This window comes from Salvelinus fontinalis, chromosome 27, assembly GCF_029448725.1.
Source record: "Salvelinus fontinalis isolate EN_2023a chromosome 27, ASM2944872v1, whole genome shotgun sequence".
Classification (NCBI taxonomy): domain Eukaryota; kingdom Metazoa; phylum Chordata; class Actinopteri; order Salmoniformes; family Salmonidae; genus Salvelinus; species Salvelinus fontinalis.
In genome coordinates, this window is record NC_074691.1 from 17510465 (window position 1) to 17530333 (window position 19869).

Below are 19869 nucleotides of genomic sequence, written 5' to 3' on the forward strand. Positions count from 1 at the left end.
ACAAGTGTGAGTGCTGATGAGGACAAGGCTGGAGATCACTGTGTCATGCTGATTGAGTTCAAATAACAGACAATCGTTGTTCTTCCTCTGTCATGCATGGTTACCTGCAAGGAAACACTTGCCGTCATCATTGCTTTGCACAAAAAGGGCTTCACAGGCAAGGATATTGCTGCCAGTGAGATTCCAACTAAATCAACAATTTATCGGATCATCAAGAACTTCAAGGAGAACGGTTGAATTGTTGTGAAGAAGGCTTCAGGGGGAGCCCAAGAAAGTTCAGCAAGCCCCAGGACCATCTCCTAAAGTTGATTCAGCTGCGGGATCGGGGCACCACCAGTACAGAGCTTGCTCAGGAATGGCAGCAGGCAGATATGAGTGCATCTGCATGCACAGTGAGGCGAAGACTTTTGGAGGATCGCCTGGTGTCAAGCAGGGAAGCAAAGAAGCGACTTCTCTCCAGGAAAAACATCAGGGACAGACTGATATTCTGCAAAAGGTACAGGGATTGGACTGCTGAGGACTGGGGTAAAGTCATTTTCTTCGATGAATCCCCTTTCCAATTGTTTGGGGTAACTGTAAAAAAAGCTTGTCCGGAGAAGACAAGGTGAGCGCTACCATGTGTCATGCCAACAGTAAAGCATCCTGAGACCATTCATGTGTGGGGTTGCTTCTCAGCCAGGGGAGTGGGCTCACTCACAAATTTGCCTAAGAACACAGCCATGAATAAAGAATAGTACCAAAACATCAACATTTTGGGTCCATGTCCAGGAAACTCCCCGACCTTAATTCCATTGAGAACTTGTGGTCAATCCTCAAGAGGCGGGTAGACAAACAAAAAAAACACACATTTTGACAAACTCCAAGCATTGATTATGCAAGAATGGGCTGCCATCAGTCAGGATGTGGCCCAGACGTTATTTGACAGCATGCCAGGGTGGATTGCAGAGGTCTTGAAAAAGAAGGGTCAACACTGCAAATATTGACTCTTTGCATCAACTTCATGTAATTGTCAATAAAAGTCTTTGACACTTATGGAATGCTTGTAATTACACTTCAGTATTCCATAGTAACATCTGACAAAAATATCTGAAGACACTGAAGCAGCAAACTTTGTGGAAATTAATATTTGTGTCATTCTCAAAACTTTTGGCCACGACTGTACATGTGAGAAGGGAGACTCATCATTAAAAAACAAAAGAATGGATTGAGTGGGCTTCCGCACTCCATCTCTAGCTCATTATTAGCTGTAGCTATCTGCAAAAGTGAACCATTTCCCCCCTTCTGTGAGTAAAAACCCGCTCGCCCTGGGATCCAATGAGATTCCTAAACAAGTTTATGAAGGCGGTACCTTATGGCATTGCATGGTTAAGTGCCCAATCAGAATGCATTTTGGGATTTTAACTACAATGAAATTATTACCCCCCCCTCACCCCTCCTCAGATCACACACTGTCCCAGTCTGTGCTACTGGCAGCACTACACTGGCAAACCCGAACAGGGTAATTCATATAACATTTGTTATGTTTATGGGGAAACAAAACTAAAACTGGGCGGGTCCATGCCCAGCTTAGCCAACCCGTAGAGCCGGCCCTGGTTGCTAGAATTTTGGAGAGTGAAATGGTCTGTCTGAAAAGTCCACATTCTGATTGTCTACAACTGTCTAAAATGTGGGCTCAATCAAAAGACACAGTGCAATCTGATTGTGATCAGATCATCCAGCCCATCTCCAGAGGTAGTCAGACACACGTTGTGTCTGCATATCTTACAAGTGTAGACCGATCTGGACAGAGAAACCATTTAAATCAAAATTATTGTGTCTTACATTAACTAAATGTGTCTTACATTAAATAAATAATATTTTGAAAGAATAGCTGTGAAATAATTTGCATAAAGAAGGGACCAGGAAATCTGAATGTAGACAATATCGAGATAGAGAACCCATGTTAGCACCAGGTATAAACGGGGCTTTAGAGAGGCATTGGGATTGAGCTGGTACATACCGAAGCAGTGCCGTAGATTGGTTTAAGTGTCCAAGTGAACCAGAGAGGCCCTTTAGCACTTGATAAAGTTTTTATGCTATGGTAGACTCTACAGTGCTGCTGACATGTGGGATGTTACATAACCAGTTCAGAGTGCCTTCCCATGCAAATCAGTGTTAGTTAATAATAACAGGTTCAGCTCAGTCCATAAAGGAAACTGATGGTGGACAACACTCCTTGGCTGGAGAAATAACTTTTTTTCTTTGACAGTGACTGCCCCCACCTGGTAAGTATTGAAAGTACCTCTCTGCTTCTGCATTCAAAACAAACACTACTTGTGTTGGCGCTTCTTCCCTCATTTCCTGGATTTTTCAATGATTCGCATAATGTTTAACCTTGCTCAACTGGTAGCATCACATTTGCTAATGGTTTCCAATTGCATCAGCCCAAGGTGAAGAGTGTAATGTTTTATTATTTTGAAAATGTGGGAGAATTGCTCGCAGACAAACTAAGCAATTCAGGCCCTCAAATGTTGAAAGTGTTTATTTGTTAACACTTGACTTTGCAATAACCATAAACAGGCATAGTATCAAACTGAATATAGAACAATAGTTGATAACAGGACAAAATGAAGGCTTGTGTTTACAAAACCATGGAAACAGAATTGAGGGCAGGGGCTGGGCAGTGGGTTATTGGAATGCTGCTTCATGTAGAAGTTGGTGTATTTTCAATTTTACAGCACTCTTCTTTCTATGGGGGAGCTTCCTAAGATACGGGAGCAAACTAAAGAAGAACATCTCATCTTCTATGTCCTCCAGTCCGTCCATCCCATCCATCTGCCACCTCCTCTTCCGGCTGGGCCCATTGGATTCCGACACAGTGTCAGGAGAGGGAGCATCCTCATCGTCTGCCTGGTCCCCCTCGATCTCATGGATAATGTAGGCTGATTTATCGTCCACACCTTCTGTGCCACTTTCCCTGTTCCTCTCCCTTTCCTCCTCTTCCAAGTCATCTGTGGTGTCTCCTTGCAAGCCCTTGGCCTGGATGAAGGGGGTAAGGAAGGACATGCTCCTGCTGTGCATCCAGGTCTTCTTGTGAATGTCCAGCTCCCCAGATGCTCTCCTCTGCTGCTCAGCCCGCTTGAATTTGACAAAAGTGTCCCTCAGGTTCTTCCATTTATTCCGACAGTCATCCACTAAACACCCCAAATTACACGTAACACAAAAAGAAGAGGGGAGTGGGGTAAGGATATCTGCATCTAACACAAATAGAGCAATCTCAATCTGACCTACGGATAGTCTGATCATGATTAAAATACACACATGACATTTCTTAAATGTTATGTAAACATGTATTTATTCCTAATTTACCTTATTGCAGGGATCACATTGTCGTTTTATTTGGGGGGATAACAATTGGCAGGTAGCTAGCTAGCTAAGGATGTAGCTAGGTACGTAGCTACCTAGGTGAGAGAAAGTTTGGTCAACAACAGTTCAAGTAGCTAGGTAGCTATAGCTAGCTAGTTGGCTAGCTTACTAGCTAACGTTAACTGGGTAGTTAGCAAGCTATTGCTAGCAGCAAGCTGACCTTACCAGGCATTTCCACTTGCAGACTTACAGCCCTCCATGCCCTTGCCTTTCTCTGTGAATCCCTGTATGAGTTTAAAGTTATGTTATACAACTCAGGGTAATCCGAAACAGCCGAAATGATTCTGTCAGCCATTTGCATGTTAGCTAACGTTAGCTTTCAAAGCACTCGCTGCTGCTATTATTCGTTTTGAATTCAAAGACAGTGCGCATGCGTATCAAATATTTTCCAAATTTGAAACGCTTACTTGCTGGCTTAAAGGCTTTACGTGGTCAGTCCGAACTCTGCATTGGCTGTGCAGCATTTACGAAGATATGGCCTCTGCTGAAGTCAGGGCATTCACACTTCTTGCGTTCCACGGGCAGCGCAAAGCTGTCGTGAAGGAAGTTGACAAGGAAGTGAGTTTGTGTTTATACTGGACCTTCCGCACTCACCTACCGTCAACCAATCATGTCAATGCGGAGCTATACGAAGCCCTCTACATTGTTACAACATTTCAGAGGCGCACAGCGATGCGGTACAGAGCTCAATATGGCCTCTGCATGCCTCCAGAGGCACTATAAATGCGTCACACCATCCATACGGTGCCTCCAACACATCCAGGTCAAGCATAAATTGGCTTTAAATTAGCTTCCACATCCACAATGCTTGAGACAGATGTAACTAGCTAGCTAAAACAAATACATTTTATTTATGAAAATCAAAACAGAACAATTCTAAAATGCAACGTTAAATGTTGCGAAAAATACAAAACAAACAAACATGCAGTAGCATTTGCAGCCCGGTAAATGTTAGTTCATAAGATTTGATAAAGCTAACTCTTTTACATCAGGAAGCATTACGACGAGGTGGCCGAGTGGTTAAGGCGATGGACTGCTAATCCATTGTGCTCTGCACGCGTGGGTTCGAATCCCATCCTCGTCGGTAATTTTTATCGCTAGCCAAAGTGTATAGTCATCAGTTATACACAGCAGTTATCTATGTTCTGTGCTATCCAGAATATTTATTCGATATTTTCACGCATAATGTACAAAACACATTTAGTCAGAAATTCAATTAAATTGAAGGCATGCATGGAAAATGTATTCTGCATGTTTTTTATGAACATTTCAGAATTGTATTAATATAGTCAGATAAAGTGCAATACAGTAGAAATCACAGAGGAACACCAACAAATACACACAGCAATATAAATATTTGCTCTCTTAGTTTGTTACCACAACATGTTTAATGCTTTCAATGCATACTATTGTGTTACTATTTTTCCTTTGGTTTATTTAGATTCTTTTTTTTTACTTACAACTTAACAAACAATGCAAAAAAAATGTAAGTAAGCATTTCACACCTGTTGTATTCAGCGCATATGACAAATAACATTTGTTTTGTTTATTAGCCTAGTTCTTATTCAGTGCTCATTATCATCTCGATAACCCATGTTGTGGGATCCTGTAGTTCTGTGCTCAGCAGGGACTCCGTGGGAGCTTGTGGCACCATATTCACTGCTCATCCTCGAAGAAAGGTGGATTCTCTCCCTTCTTTTCTCATAGGAGCATTCGGTGTCTTTACTGCCTGTGTTCTAGAAGGGAACAAAACCGCTAGCTTAAACATTTTTCAATTCGGTTTAGAAAAAGACTTCTGTTTGAGTGTGACTGCTACATTTTTAAAGTTGGTGTATGTTTAATCAAGAGCTTAGAATTTGACTGAAGATTGGAAACAAGTGCATATGTGGTCTACATTTCTGACTATGTTGTGCAGGCTTTATGTGTAGGTCCAGGAACTTTTCCTGACCACTTTACCTGACCAGAGAACAACTCTGGGGCTTAGTGCCTATCACCAGGTTGTACCTAGTCAGCTCACATGGTCAGGAAAAACTCATGACTCTTATGTGGTCAAGAAAGACTCCTGGCCATATGTGTGTGTAATGTTGTATGTACCTTACCTTGTTGTCACGCTGATGTTCATCTACAGCATACTGGTATTTGGCAGTGTTGAGGCCAAGTAGACCAGCCAGTTTTCCCCCAAGAAAATCACAAGCTGAAGGCAATAACATGTTATGTAAGACAATGCTTTTTAAAAATTGTTTCAAGAGCACACATGAATGGAATGCAACTTACTGCGCAATGACTTCCTGCCCAGAGACCAAGTAAAAGCTCTCCATGGGAGTTTGGGCTAAAACACACACACAGATTAGTGCGGCATTCCAACTGTGCTCATGGACTAAACATTATTTATACTAAGAATCAAAATCTGAACTGTTTGAACACTTCCCTACCATGTCTTCAGGCTCCCTAAACACCTCCTCTTGTAATGTATCCTCCTCCTCACTGTCATCTTCCTCCAGAGTCTCACCGCTGGCGAAATAGATGACCCTCCTCTGCAGGGACAGTGAAGGACCTCTGAACTGTCTCTCCTAAATGTCAGGACCCCGAGAGACACACACTGACACACTGACCCCTTATCCTCTCATACCCGTCCTGCATAAGCAATTCATAAAACATAAGGTCTGTGGTTGTGCTTGATAATGGTGTGTGTGCGTACTACATTAGCTTATGATAAGCAATTTCTACTGACGCCATCTATTTGCCAAGGGATAGTCTTAAAGGGCTATTAGTATGCTCCATACAGGAAACAATCATAAAAGTAGCTCTGAATTGAGAGATACTGAAGACGTATTTATAAAGAAATGTCTAGCCTTATGACAGGTAAACCCTTTAGCCTACATATGAACAGCACTTACTTCCTTGAAACTGTCGCTCATTCTTCACACTGAATAAATGGTTTTCCTTTCCTTGTTTTGCTGCCTGTAGAGCAAAAATGTTTCCTCAGCTCAGAGTACATACATTTCCTCCACTCTGATGGCACTGGAATGGTCAATCAAGGCAACAGAAAAAAAGCAAGATACTGGGTCCTACATTAGTTTGAAACCTGATACTCAACACACCAGAAACACGTTTTAGTCATGCTTACTATGTACACCAGTCAGAGACTGCGGTCATTGGATGACAGGCTACTAATTTCAGTTTTCTTGTAAGGCTGAGGGTTGGGCTTGTTCCACTGTGTAGAATTTCTAGGTTTATTGTTAACTGCTATATGGAGTGATGTTGTTCCTCTGGCTAATGATACTTGAGTGCAGCACAGACACCCTGTTCTTACATCAGGAAAATAAGTGTTTGATTGCGACATAAAATAGCAACCCAAGGTTTCTTGACATTTTTATTTGAAACATTTTCCATGAAGGGCACCATTAGATGAAGAGTAATGACCTTCAGGTTGACTTGTGTAAACATTGTTATGCTACAGCAAACTGTTTTCATAAATGTGTTAATTAAAAATAAATCTAATTGTTCCTTAAATGTGAAAATTAATTGTTCCAAGAATAAAAAGGTATTGTAGAGATAACATATATGTTGTATATGTTCTTAATTTCTGTGTGACTAATAAGATTTAAAATGCAAAGGCATTATAATGTGCTTTGAGGTTGAACAGAAAGAATGCACAATTTTCTTAATATATTGGCAAGTTAGTATACCATACTCGGGGTTACTTTTCCCCCTATTGCACCTCCTCAGTAGACGCTAGCTGTCATTAACATATTTTCAAAAACAACTCTTAGGCAATTACAGCAAATCAGTACTCTAAAAACTACAGTATATCGTTGTCATTTACAGATAAAACAAACATTTGTAATTCATTTGATTCATTTACATACATAGAAGCCACTTCATCCAACAATTTTCCATGTGTAAAATAATGTGCCATAGTACAACATTACTCCCTTCACTGAAATGGTTTAAGTAGGTTATGATTGACATCATATTTGAATGACATCAGATTGTCAAGTCCATTTCTTTCTTCATTAACCATTACTCTAGTGTTCCTGCACTTGTCAATCACTGATAAATCCAGTCTTATTTAGGGATAGGCCCTTTTTTCCACTTCCTGACTGAATGACATGCGCAAGGTAAACTGTCTGTAGCTCAGGCCCTGAAGCCAGGATATGCATATAATTGGTACCATTGGAAAGAAAACATTTGAGGTCTGTAGAAATATTAAAATAATGTAGGAGAATATAACAATAGATATGGTCGGAGAAAATCCAAAGAAAAACCAACCCGATTTTTTTTTTTTTTAAAGACCATCCTAGAACTGCAAGAGAAAGGTCATATTGAAAATTAGCTCCCTGGATGCAATTCCTATGTTTTCCACAGGCTGTCAGCAGTCTATGTTCAAGGTTTCAGGTTTGTAACTTCAAAAACGAATGAGAAATACCAGTTTAGAAGCACACGTCTTGGAAATTGGTGTATTGAACATACATCTATCCGAAAAAAATATATTATAGTTTGATTACATTTTACGGTATCTGAGGAGTAAATAGAAACGTATTCTGACTTGTTGAAACAAAGTTTAGGGGTAGATTTTCAGATTCCTTACTCTGCAAGTTGAACGAGTGGATTGCTCAAATCGATGGCGCCAACTAAACTGACTTTTTGGGATATAAAGGAGGAATGTATCTAACAAAACGACACTACATGTTATAGCTGAGACCCTTTGGATGACAGATCAGAGGAAGATTTTAAAAAGTGAATATTTAATCGTTATATGTGAACGTATGAAACCTGTGCCGGTGAAAAAATATTTTGAATTGCGCGCCCTCCAGTTTCACTGGAAGTTGTCCCGCTAGCGGGACACCGATCCTTTAGAACAGCAACCATGGCCACTAGTCTGAGTTTTTTTAATTATTTTTTAATTTTTTTTAAACAACAGTTTTCTTAGCGTCAGGAAGACCTACATCACCTTCCATAGGGCAAAATGTTATGGAACGTTCAAAGGTTTCATGTAAAACAGGCCTGCTCCTCTCTCGTGCAGAGTAGTCATGCGTGACATTTCTACTTAGAACGTTCAGAACATCGAGCTTTCCGGAGAACTTCCCAGATGTTATTCCATGTTCCTACTGAACAGCCGGCATTGTTCAGGTTATTCTGACCCAATACAAGCACCGCCTAGTCCTCAAGTCTCCAATAAAGAGGGGAATATTAAACAATGGTTATTATCATAAATACAGGTCATACCCAGCAATGACTAGCCTTGTGTATGAATAATGTGATCCTGTATATACAGTGTCCTTTCAGTTGCAAGAAAACTGTGATTCAATTAGAGAATCTCAGCGATTGAAAAATAAAATTGAAAACATACGATTTCTTCTACAAATTATTGGATATTCATCGTGGAGTGTTATAAGTTCTTACTATATTAATTGTCCGTTTCTTAAATGACAGCAATAAATAAAGATCCAAAATCCCCAACAGGACTAGTGAGAGAGCATTTCAAATATAAAGTCTGACCCAATAATATTTGATCATGAACATAAAAAAATAGAAAACAACTATGTATAAAATGAACTACAACAGATGGTCATGCTACTGTAAATCACTGATCATAAAAACACTACAGATAAAACAAACCAATGCATCAATAAATCCATACAGTCATGTTTTTCTTGTCCTTGTCACCCCCCCCGGTCATCTCTGTTTATGAAATGACGCAGCCTGTATCTTTCTGAGGCTTCAAATCTGGTTCCTTCATTGGCTTAACCTCTTCTTCCTGCTTGGGTTTGGCCTGCAATCAAAATGGCGAGAGGGAAAAATGTGAAACCATTTGTTCGAGAACCAGACAAGCAAATTAACAAAATCCTCTGTGTCTTTACGTGATTATTATCAGTAACAAGACAAAATATGTGAAGACAAAGCTATAGTAACCAAATTATCTGTTGCAGTGCCAAATGTCTGAGCAGCATTACCTTCTCAGCTTTGGCCCCCTTGGTGAGGTCAAAAGTGGTGTAGACTTCAGGGGTGCACTGCTCGCTGAGGGCTGGGAACTCAAAGGATATTGGTTCGGCCAGGCCATAGCTAGCCTTCAGCTCTAGCTGGGGCACCTCGGCCGGGACCTTGTGAAAGTATCTGGAGAAATGACATTTGTGTATAAATGCTACAACTACTTACTGTTATTTACTATACACAAATAAATGTTATACTGGATGTGTGTGTTACTCACATGAATCCATTTTCTCTCTCGCACTTCTGCAATGTATTTTTGATCAGGCCACCCAGTGTGGTGAAGAAGAGCTGCTCAGAGGGCTTGGCTGTGCTACCCGGCCCTTTGGTCTGACGGTACTCTTTGCACAGAGCCTCGGCTTTGGAGTAGCCTAAACACAGCAAGCAAGCGCCGTAAGTGTTTACAATTGTTAAGATGAAGAAACATCTGTGTAGTGCTTCAAAAATGCAAAACACAATCTAGCACAGAAATACCAACACTTTTCTGCTTCTTGGAGAGATCTTATTGACTCGCCACACTTGTCGCTCACGAGGAGAGTTTGTCCATGGTAGCAATATGCCTGGAAGTGACAAATAATAGCATTATTAGAATTAGTATCTTAGCATTTACAGAACAATCAAAACAAACAAACTCTCTCAACTGTCTAGACTGCTCAAGAACATACATAGGCCATGTAGAAGTGCTGTTTCAGCTGGAGGTACTTCCTCCACTTACTGCTGCACTCTGGTTCCAGGGTGTTCAGTGTGTGGTCTGTGAAGACGGAGAGGATAACATTATTTTGAGTGATCGGGAGGACCAACAGTGGTTAGATCGAGACATTCCTATATAAGATCATTACAAAAATGCAACAAAGTCAGGATGTGACAGGAAACCCCTAAATACTTACCAGCTTTCTGGTAAAAGTTTGCGGTCTCGAAGGCCAAGGCTGCAATGAGAGTGGCGTTATGCTTGAGTTCAATCGCTCTGGCAATCGTCACTGCAAACATCAAAAATTAAGTTAAATGCTGATATAATTTTACAGCATTATGATATCGTAAGTCCTGTTCTCACTCAGTGTAATCCCACATACACACTGCCATGAGATTGCCATAAGACTCCAGAGTTTTTCCCAGCCAAGACACGTTGTCAGCTCCTGACCCTAATAATTATGCAGAGAAGTTGCAGTGTAGCTACCTTCCTGTGCCTCTGCTTTGCACTGGACCATGTAGGTGTCCATGACTCTGGATTCTAGGTCCCGGCCCTTCTCCGCTGGGGTGATGAGGCGGGGGATGTGGACCTCCTACAGGGGAGAGACCAGAGAGGAGGACGGGTGCGCTGCCAGAGACAACCATGCACCAACAACCAGCAACTTGTGTTCAGGTTGATGATACTGTAATGTATTCACATTGTTCACCATGTGTTGAGGTTAATGTAAAGTGAGCAATATAGGAACCAGAGTTGATGGGTTTATCAGTGTGCTTTTTTAACTTGCTGATTATCTCACTATGCAAAGTGACTTTAGGTGTCTTAAAAAGAATTTCAAATAAAACATTAATATAATTGTCATTATACAGAGACAATATAAGCTAATCACCTTGAGGTGCTTGAAAATCCCAGCAGCAAATTTCAGGCTCCTGTGGACATCTTTTGCTTCTACCTCAGTTACACTGAAAAGGGGTGAAAATTAGAATGCTAATATGTTCCCTTTTCACACTTGTTCCATTGACATATCAATATTGTAATTACATCAAGGTCATAAATGACCTTTCTTGCATAATCAGATATATTGTATGAGAATAAATTAGTAAGGCAGAAAATAAACACATACTTTTCCTTTCCTGCAAGTCTTGAGGCAAACTTGGTGTGCCAAATTGCAACATTGAAGGCCATGGAGACCAGCTCAAAAATAGCATCTTGTTGGGCACTAAAGGGACAATGGGACAGGATGTTAATAACAATAATAGTATTGGAGAGAGACCGTGTATTTCAATAATGGACGGAAACATCTGTTTGAGGTGAGAGAACTAAATAAAATGTTGAGCCTGAGTAATGATGTAATAACACATTTATAAAATGTCAGCTGGAAATACAAAAGAACCAAGACAAAGCTATAGGTAGTTCTCAATTAAACGTCACAATACAGTGCAGAGCATTTTATTTAGTTGCTGGGTGGCAAGGAGACCCCAGCATAGTCAGAACTACACATTTCCAATTATTCCACATTTAGCTCTATCATCAGAGCATGTAACTGCATGCTTTTCATGTTCAGTAAACATAAATTGATCTTGTAAACTTTGATTTGCGAGGATAGCCTATCCATTGCATTCGGAATGTATTCAGACCCGTTGACTTTTTCCACATTTTGTTACGTTAGTCTTATTCTAAAAAATGCTAAATTATTTTTTCGTCTCAATCTACAGACAATACCTCATAATGAAAAAGCAAAAACAGGTTTAGACATTTTTGCTAATGTATTAAAAATAAAAAAGTTAAATATCACATGTACATAAGTATTCAGACCCTTTACTCAGTCCTTTGTTGAAGAACCTTCGGCAGCAATTAAAGCTGAGTATTCTAGGGTATGACGCTACAAGCTTGACACACCTGTATTTGGGGAGTTTCTCCCACTTTCCTCTGCAGATCCTCTCAAGCTCTGTCAGGTTGGATGGGGAGGGTCGCTGCACAGCCATTTTCAAGTCTCTCCAGATATGTTAGATCAGGTTCAAATCCAGGCTCTGGCTGGGCCACTCAAGGACAATCAGAAACCCTGCGTTGTCTTTGCTGTGTGCTTAGGGTTGTTGTCCAGTTGGAAAGTGAACCTATGCCCCAGTCTGAGGTCCTGGATCAGGTTTTCATCAAGGATCTCTCTGTACTTTGCTCTGTTCATCTTTCCCTCGATCCCAACTAGTCTCCCAGTTCCTGCCGCTGAAAAACATCCACACAGCATGATGCCACCACCATGCTGCATTTTTTGGTACTCTTCCCCAGATCTGTGTCTCGACAGAATCCTGTCTCGGAGCTCTACAGACAATTCTTCAACCTCATCGCTTGGTTTTTGCTCCGGCATGCACCGTCAACTGCGGAACCTTATATAGACTGGTGTGTGCCTTTCCAAATCATGTCCAATCAATTGAATTTATCACAGGTGGATTCCAATCAAGTTGTAGAAACATCTCAAGGATGACCAATGGAAACAGAATGCAACTGAGCTCAATTTCAAGTCTCATAGCTAATTTACATAGCAATGGGTCTGTGTGTGTATATATATATATATATATATATATATATATATATAAAAATAAAGGGAACACTTAAACAACACAATGTAACTCCAAGTCAATCACACTTCTGTGAAATCAAACTGTCCACTTATGCACATTTGTGGCCTGCTGGAGGTCATTTTGCAGGGCTCTGGCAGTGCTCCTCCCTGCACAAAGGTGGAGGTAGCGGTCCTGCTGCTGGGTTTTTGCCCTCCTACGGTACCAGTCAAATGTTTGCACCTACTCATTCCAGGGCTTGATGGTTTTTGCGACTCCACTTGAAGAAACTTTAAAAGTTCTTGACATTATCCGGATTGACTGACCTTCATGTCTTAAAGTGATGATGGACTGTCATTTCCCGTATTTGAGCTGTTCTTGCCATAATATGGACTTGGTCTTTTACCAAATAGGGCTATCTTCTGTATAACACCTCCTACCTTGTCACAACACAACTGATTGGCTCAAATGCATTAAGATTTACAGAAATTCCATGTGTCATTTCATAGTTCTGATGTCTTCACTATTATTCTACAATGTAGAAAATAGTAAAAAATAAATAAAAACCCTTGAATGAGTAGGTGTGTACAAACTTTTGACTGATACTGTATATCGTGAGGCTACACTGATGTATCTGAAATTACTTGATAATTTGATGTTTACTGACTATGAAAAGCATGCAGTTATTTGCTGTATAACTCTGATGACAGAGCAAAATTTGCACAATTGTTTTGCATGGAATAATTGGAAATGTGTAGTTCTGACTATGCTCTTCAAGAGGTGATATTACAACAAAATAGTGAACATTTATTTAACAATCCCTGAAATTACACGCAGTTATCAATGTTTTTAGCAGGGCTGGGAGTCTCCTTTCCCCGCAGCAGGTAAATTGAACACCGTATTGTGGCGTTTTATTGATAACGACCTATTGTAACTAACACCTTGACTGACATTTACTGTATGTTTTATGTGTAGAGCTCTGACTGTGGGGCTGATGGAGGTAACTAACCACCTATGGGCTAGAAGGCTTTACCTTGGGGTGTTTCCTTGCAAAGTGTCAGTCCACTTGAAGTTCTGCATGAACCGAAGCTTGTTCTCTTGTTTGGTGCCATCCAGAGATGCAATGAATCCTATGTCATGTCAAGCAATTAAAAGACCAGAAATGGATTATTAATAGAAAAAAAAGGAATAGTGATGCATGATGAGCAGTGTGTAGAAAGACCACACAAAAACACTACAAAACAGTAAGCACTGCTAAAGACAGAGGAGAAAAGGCATAAACAAACAGCACAAGTTCACCTTGTAAGAGTGAGAAATAAGTATCTGTGGCATTTTTCATGATCTCAGGATCACAGGTGGTATCTGTGAACATCTCCAAGAGTCTGGCCCTCGATGTCCTCAAGTCACTATTGAGGAGAGAAATGTAAACAGTCAAGCAATCATGTGTTCTCAATTGACCCTTCGCTAAGCCCCGCAGCAGAATTTTGGGCAACCAATCACAGTGCTCCAATGGATAGCAACTGTTGTTGAGTCAGACACCTTGGATAAGCTCACATTTAAATCGCATGAAAGCCAGTGAGGGGTATGGCAAACCCGGAGAGATTTCTTTAAAAATAAATGTTTAAATGGCTAAATAGTTGAACAGTGCACCAGGAGTACATGATTCTCTGATTCCTGAAATGCAGAGCCTGTGGTTGGAGTATTTTTTGAATTTGAAATTATACTTGTTACATTGTTTGCCACCTCAGCTGGTTAGCTAGCTCTGTCTCATTGACTGCCAAACGTTGCTAATGCTAGCTAGCTAGCTAGCCACTTAATAAAAGTTGTTTTCTCAAAATGTATGTTAGCTAGCTAAGTTAACAATGTTATGAATACAACTCCCATGTTGTCGACATCATAATACAATTTGAGAGCACTAGTTAGCTCCAAAAGTGGTGTCAAGACGTGGTCCTCTTTGGGTATAGCGAGTACCATCCCCCTCTCTTTCACCATCTCTTTTTTCCCCTACACCCAGGTTCCGTTATCTCAGGTCGTAAATTCCTAGAGGAGACTCTCTTCCCCCCCGGTCATGCAGTATTGAGACAGGGTTCACAGTAGAACAAAGGAACTTCTTCTACCTCACAGAACTTGAGAACTGAACAATATCCATGTTGTGGAGAATGTGTAAACGGTCGGTGGAGAATCCAGCTACGACCGGTCCATTCTGTCTAATGTTTGTGACCTCACTAGAGACAATACAGCCACATTACCATAACTCTGTTTATACAATGAATGATAATGAAAGATAGTTACATTTTAAAGGGAATTGAATTAAGTCATTGGCCCGCCCCATGCGCACAGACATTGATCCGCCGTCATGGGACAACCCTTTTCTGCTGTTCCGAATATAAACCTCACCTGGAGAAGCCCACTTCAGACCAAGCGTACCTCGATTACCGAGAGAGCTAAGGTTTGAGTAGAGACCATGCATTCCTCGGTTGTTGAATACCTAACCAAACCACGTGGAACATTGGCTACACTGGTGGAAATGGTTAAACTCTGAGACTATTGATACCGACAGAATAAGAGCAAATCTTCGATACTAATTACTAGTCTGCAGTTACACTCAACCCCCTTTCAACATCCTCCTTTTCCGCAGCAACCAGTGGTCCGGGTCAACAGCATCAATGTAACAGTATAACTTTAGACCGTCCCCTCGCCCCGACAGGGCGCGAACCAGGGACCTTCTGCACACATCAACAACGGTCACCCACGAAGCATCGTTACCCATCGCTCCACAAAGGCCGCGGCCCTTGCAGAGAAAGGGGAACCACTACTTCTAGGTTTCAGAGCAAGTGACGTAACTGATTGAAACGCTATTAGTGCGTACCCGCTAACTAGCTAGCCATTTCACATCCGTTACACTGACAGTGAATTCAGAGCAATGGCTAGCTACTAGAGGGTGACATAATACTAGAGGGTGACATAATACTAGAGGGTGACATAATCGGCATGGCCGATTAATTAGGGACGATTTAAAGTTTTCATAACAATCGGTAATCGTCATTTTTGGACGCCGATTATGGCTGATTATATTGCATTCAACGAGGAGACGGCGTGGCAGGCTGACCACCTGTTACGCGAGTGCAGCAAGGAGCCAAGGTAAGTTGCTAGCTAGCATTAAACCTATCTAAGAAAAAACAATCAATCTTAACATAATCACTAGTTAACTACACATGGTTTATGATATTACTAGTTTATCTAGCTTGTCCTGGGTTGCATATAATCAATGCGGTGCCTGTTAATTTATCATCAAATCACAGCCTACTTCGCCAAACAGGTGATGATTTAACAAGTGCAAGTTGCACCAATGTGTACCTAACCATGAACATCAATGCCTTTCTTAAAATCAATACACAAGTATATTTTTTAAAACCTGCATATTTAGTTAATATTGCCTGCTAACATGAATTTCTTTTAACTAGGGAAATTGTGTCACTTCTCTTGCGTTATGTGCAAGCAGAGTCAGGGTATATGCAGCAGTTTAGGCCGCCTGGCTCGTTGCGAACTGTGTGAAGATAATTTCTTTCAAACAAAGATAGTAATTAATTTGCCAGATTTGTACATAATTATGACATTACATTGAAGGTTGTGCAATGTAACAGCAATATTTAGACTTATGGATGCCACCCATTAGATAAAATATGGAACGGCTCCGTATTTTACTGAAAAAATAAACATTTTGTTTTCGAAATTATAGTTTCCGGATATATATATATATTAATAAAGAAAAAATAAATACATTTTTTTTTAAATAAATACAAAATCGGCATCGGCTTTTTTTGGTCCTCCAATAAATCGGTGTTGAAAAATTATAATTGGTCGACCTCTACTAGCTACACTTAAGTGATAATGCCAGAGAAGCCGTTTCTTGGAGGATATATTGGCACTGGTGTTGTTAGGCACGAGACGAAGTTGAGAGCCGACAAACCATGCCAATATATCCTACAAACACCGGCTTCGAGGGCATTATCACTTTTATTCAAAATAATAATGATTGATATATTTTCTATTAAAAACTTTATTTTTATGAATGTATTCATACTATTTCATCCTTCCAAAAGATATACAGTACCAGTCAAAAGTTTGGACATCTACTCAGTCAAGAGTTTTTGTTTATTTTTACTATTTTCTACATTGTAGAATAGGGCTATCTACTGTATACCACCCCTAACTTATCACAACACAACTGATTGGCTCAAACGCATTAAGAACAGACATTCCACAAATTAACTTTTAACAAGGCACACATGTTAATTGACATGCATTCCAGGTCATTACCTCGTGAAGCTGGTTGAGAAAATGCCAAGAGTGTGCAAAGATATCATCAAGGCAAAGTGTGGGTACATTGAAGAATCTCAAATTTAAAATATATTTTGATTTGTTTAACACTTTTTTGGTTACTACATGATTCCATGTGCTATTTCATAGTTTTGATGTCTTCACTTTTATTCTACAATACAGAAAATAGTAAAAATAAAGAAAAACCCCTGAATGAGTAGGTGTGTCCAAACTTTTGACTGGTAACTGTATTCCCGACACAAATCTAGGGTTGCTACCCAAGCTGGCTGGTAGTTCGTTCTATCGATTCCATTGCCAGAGACGTGACCCAGTCGTTCAGTCTTTTTGTTCTGTATGTATGGACGTGACCCAGTTGTTCGTTCTAAATGATCCATTGCCATACTGACTGCCAGCGTTCTTATCCCTTGCTTGCTAGCTCGCCAACTATGGCTAACTTACAGTCACATCAAACAGTGCAGCCAGAACAACAACAAAGTAGCTGTATTTGCATAAGCAGTTTTCAAGTGACATTTATTTGGATACATCCATAACAATAAGCTAATGATGCACGATTTTACCTGGCATATAAAATGTGCACTCTCGTCAGTACACTTATGTTCGAGAGCTAGCCTACAAAAAAAAAAACATGAGCTGGCACACACTCAGAAAATAGTTTGTGTGCAGGTGCTGACTAACGGCGAATAAACTACAAACTATCAAAATAAAGAAAGTCGCACACTCCATGTGTAATCTCTCAGCAATTTAATGGGTATTTACCGAGAGCTAGCCTACAACACAGCTAACACAATCACTTCAAACTATAGCTGGAAAGACTTCAAACTACCTGCACTTCAAACTACCTGCAAACTACCTGCACTGAAATTATGATGATTCATGGTTGACTGGCTGACTAAAGCTGCCTACCTGTCTGTCTGTCTGTCTCCTCCCGACACGTTCATTACTACGGGACAGCTGGAGATCGAATTTGAATATTGAAACATGTAAATGTCAGAGAGACAGACAGCAAGGTTTGTACAAATCTTCGCTGTTGAAAACGAAATGTTAGCCTAAAATAAATGTAAGATAATGTCTAGAGGCTCTTTATAGTGGAGATCAAGTTTATAAATTGCCTGGCTGGGCGGATTGCGGACTCAGATGGAACAGAGTAAATAGGCAATTTAAAGTCATAGATTTATCCAGTGGTAACTTGTGGAATAGACACCTGCTGGAATTAGTTTTTAACCAAATCAGCATTCAGGATTAGACCCACCCGTTGTATATTACAAACATAATTTTACCAGGTTCCTGTGAACCAATTGTAATACCAGTCCACCACAACATACCCAAATGTTTCCTGATTAGCAAGGGATAGTCTGAGTTCAATTTCATTGTGTAATAGAAACACAGTTTAAGATCATTGTCAGGGAATTTCGCCAGCGGTTGACTCAGGAAGAGAGAAATAGTAATGGCGTCTTTTTCCAACTCCGCCATGGCTCGTTGTTCAAAGCTTATTTGGAATTGAATGCCATTTTTGTAGGGTTTTTGGATAAACACAGAAAATAAGGCCTGTGCTAAACACAGGCTTAGGAGATCTTATACGTGATGTTCTATGAGAAAATCTAAATCAGCTAAGAATTGAAGTAATAAAAAAAAAAGCACATAAAGGCTTCATAATTCATAAAGGCCATGTTAACTGACTGATATTATCTCATAGGACAAAACATATAAGATCTCCTAAACCTGTGTTAATCTCACTTATTTTCTGCATTTATCCCAAAACCCGAGTCCACCTTAGGATAGGCGGTTGTAAGAGTAACCAAGGGAAGGGGGGGAAGGGGGGGGGCTTAGCGAAGGGTCAATTCTCATAGAATGGATATCAATTGCAGTGTACACATGTACATACTTGCATATCTTATTTGCTGATGGGCTACCAGCAACTCCATAGAAGTTGAAGGAAACAGGTGCAGTTGCTTTCAATGGGTTTCGGTGGAACCAATGAGTCATTCTGTGGCTTGGATGGTAAAAGCTGGATGTCTGAGATGAAGCATAGGGACATCAATTAACAATATTCAAACATATATATTTGTATATAAATTGGCCTAATTATCTACAAATAAAAGACTGGTGATATGACAGTAAACGTATCTTACTTGTTGGCTGTGGCTTGATGACAACAATCAATGACGGTCTTGCTTTGACGTGTACACTGATGGCCTAGCAGCTAGCACAACTGCTTGGCTAAGCTTAGCTAACTTCTCACTATGTAGGCTAGACGGGTTGTAAAACCTATTTCATACTACATTGTTCGTATAATGTTACTAAATAGCTACCAACAACAAAATAGACATGAATATTACTAAGGAGCTAGTCTGTAACGTAGACTAAATGATGGGGGGGGGGTAAATTAGTCGGTTCCCGTTGCAAAACCGTTTACTCTAGGAATCAAACAGAACGAGACGAGGCCTTTACTGAATATGTCCAATAGAAACTCTCGTTTTCATTGCAAACAATTCATGTTTGGAGTAAACGTTTTGCAACGGAATACAGCTAATGAATAACGTTACCCACCCAAATGTGACAGCAGCAACTCCCAACTAGCTAGCTAATGTACTGTAGCTAACGTTAGCTACCTAGCGAACTAGCTTTCTAATTGCCTAATGGACAAATACGAAGAACGAAAATCTAAAACCACAAGTCTAATTTGTACAATATTATGGAAGTGATATTTACGAACCTTGGATCTGGGATATCTGACAATCTGAAGATGCACTTCCGGAAATAAAGGCACAGAATGGATCTTGACCAGTGGAAAAAGCGTAGAGTCATGTGACCACTTGCTGCTTCTTGGGACAGGTCTAGTATCCGCTTTTCTGCTTTAATTGTAATGTTAATTAATTTGAATTAAAATTGTATAAC

At 40.3% G+C, this 19869-nt stretch overlaps 3 protein-coding genes and 1 non-coding gene across 6 annotated transcripts; 1 reads left to right on the forward strand and 3 right to left on the reverse strand.

Moving 5' to 3' along the window:
* Nucleotides 1-2505: 2505 nt before the first annotated feature.
* LOC129825708 (uncharacterized) lies at nucleotides 2506-3786 on the reverse strand. Its single transcript, XM_055885893.1, has 2 exons — nucleotides 3571-3786; nucleotides 2506-3173 (listed from the first exon to the last, which is right to left on the reverse strand). The coding sequence occupies exons 1-2, from the start codon at nucleotides 3704-3706 to the stop codon at nucleotides 2668-2670; spliced, it is 642 nt and encodes a 213-aa protein (XP_055741868.1). The 5' UTR covers nucleotides 3707-3786; the 3' UTR covers nucleotides 2506-2667.
* A 580-nt stretch (nucleotides 3787-4366) lies between these two features.
* On the reverse strand, nucleotides 4367-6558 carry LOC129825182 (protein FAM177A1-like). Of its 2 annotated transcripts, none has more exons than XM_055885068.1 (5): nucleotides 6303-6558; nucleotides 5838-5939; nucleotides 5680-5734; nucleotides 5505-5599; nucleotides 4367-5141 (listed from the first exon to the last, which is right to left on the reverse strand). In XM_055885068.1, exons 1-5 carry the CDS (start codon nucleotides 6321-6323, stop codon nucleotides 4971-4973), a joined length of 444 nt encoding a protein of 147 aa, XP_055741043.1. In that variant the 5' UTR covers nucleotides 6324-6558; the 3' UTR covers nucleotides 4367-4970. The 2 variants fall into 2 exon arrangements, with proteins under 2 accessions (XP_055741043.1, XP_055741042.1); XM_055885067.1 differs by having other exon boundaries at nucleotides 4369-5141; nucleotides 5838-5975.
* trnas-gcu (transfer RNA serine (anticodon GCU)) lies at nucleotides 4408-4489 on the forward strand. The gene has a single exon. It is a non-coding gene; the product is annotated as a tRNA-Ser (tRNA).
* A 206-nt stretch (nucleotides 6559-6764) lies between the features above and the next one.
* LOC129825181 (BRO1 domain-containing protein BROX-like) lies at nucleotides 6765-19802 on the reverse strand. 2 transcript variants are annotated; one of them, XM_055885065.1, is made up of 13 exons: nucleotides 19688-19802; nucleotides 18857-18987; nucleotides 13933-14039; nucleotides 13667-13763; nucleotides 11205-11300; nucleotides 10971-11043; nucleotides 10571-10676; nucleotides 10284-10373; nucleotides 10062-10147; nucleotides 9875-9956; nucleotides 9617-9767; nucleotides 9363-9522; nucleotides 6765-9181 (listed from the first exon to the last, which is right to left on the reverse strand). In XM_055885065.1, exons 2-13 carry the CDS (start codon nucleotides 18955-18957, stop codon nucleotides 9095-9097), a joined length of 1236 nt encoding a protein of 411 aa, XP_055741040.1. In that variant the 5' UTR covers nucleotides 18958-18987; nucleotides 19688-19802; the 3' UTR covers nucleotides 6765-9094. The 2 variants fall into 2 exon arrangements, with proteins under 2 accessions (XP_055741040.1, XP_055741041.1); XM_055885066.1 differs by having other exon boundaries at nucleotides 19104-19802.
* Nucleotides 19803-19869: the final 67 nt, after the last annotated feature.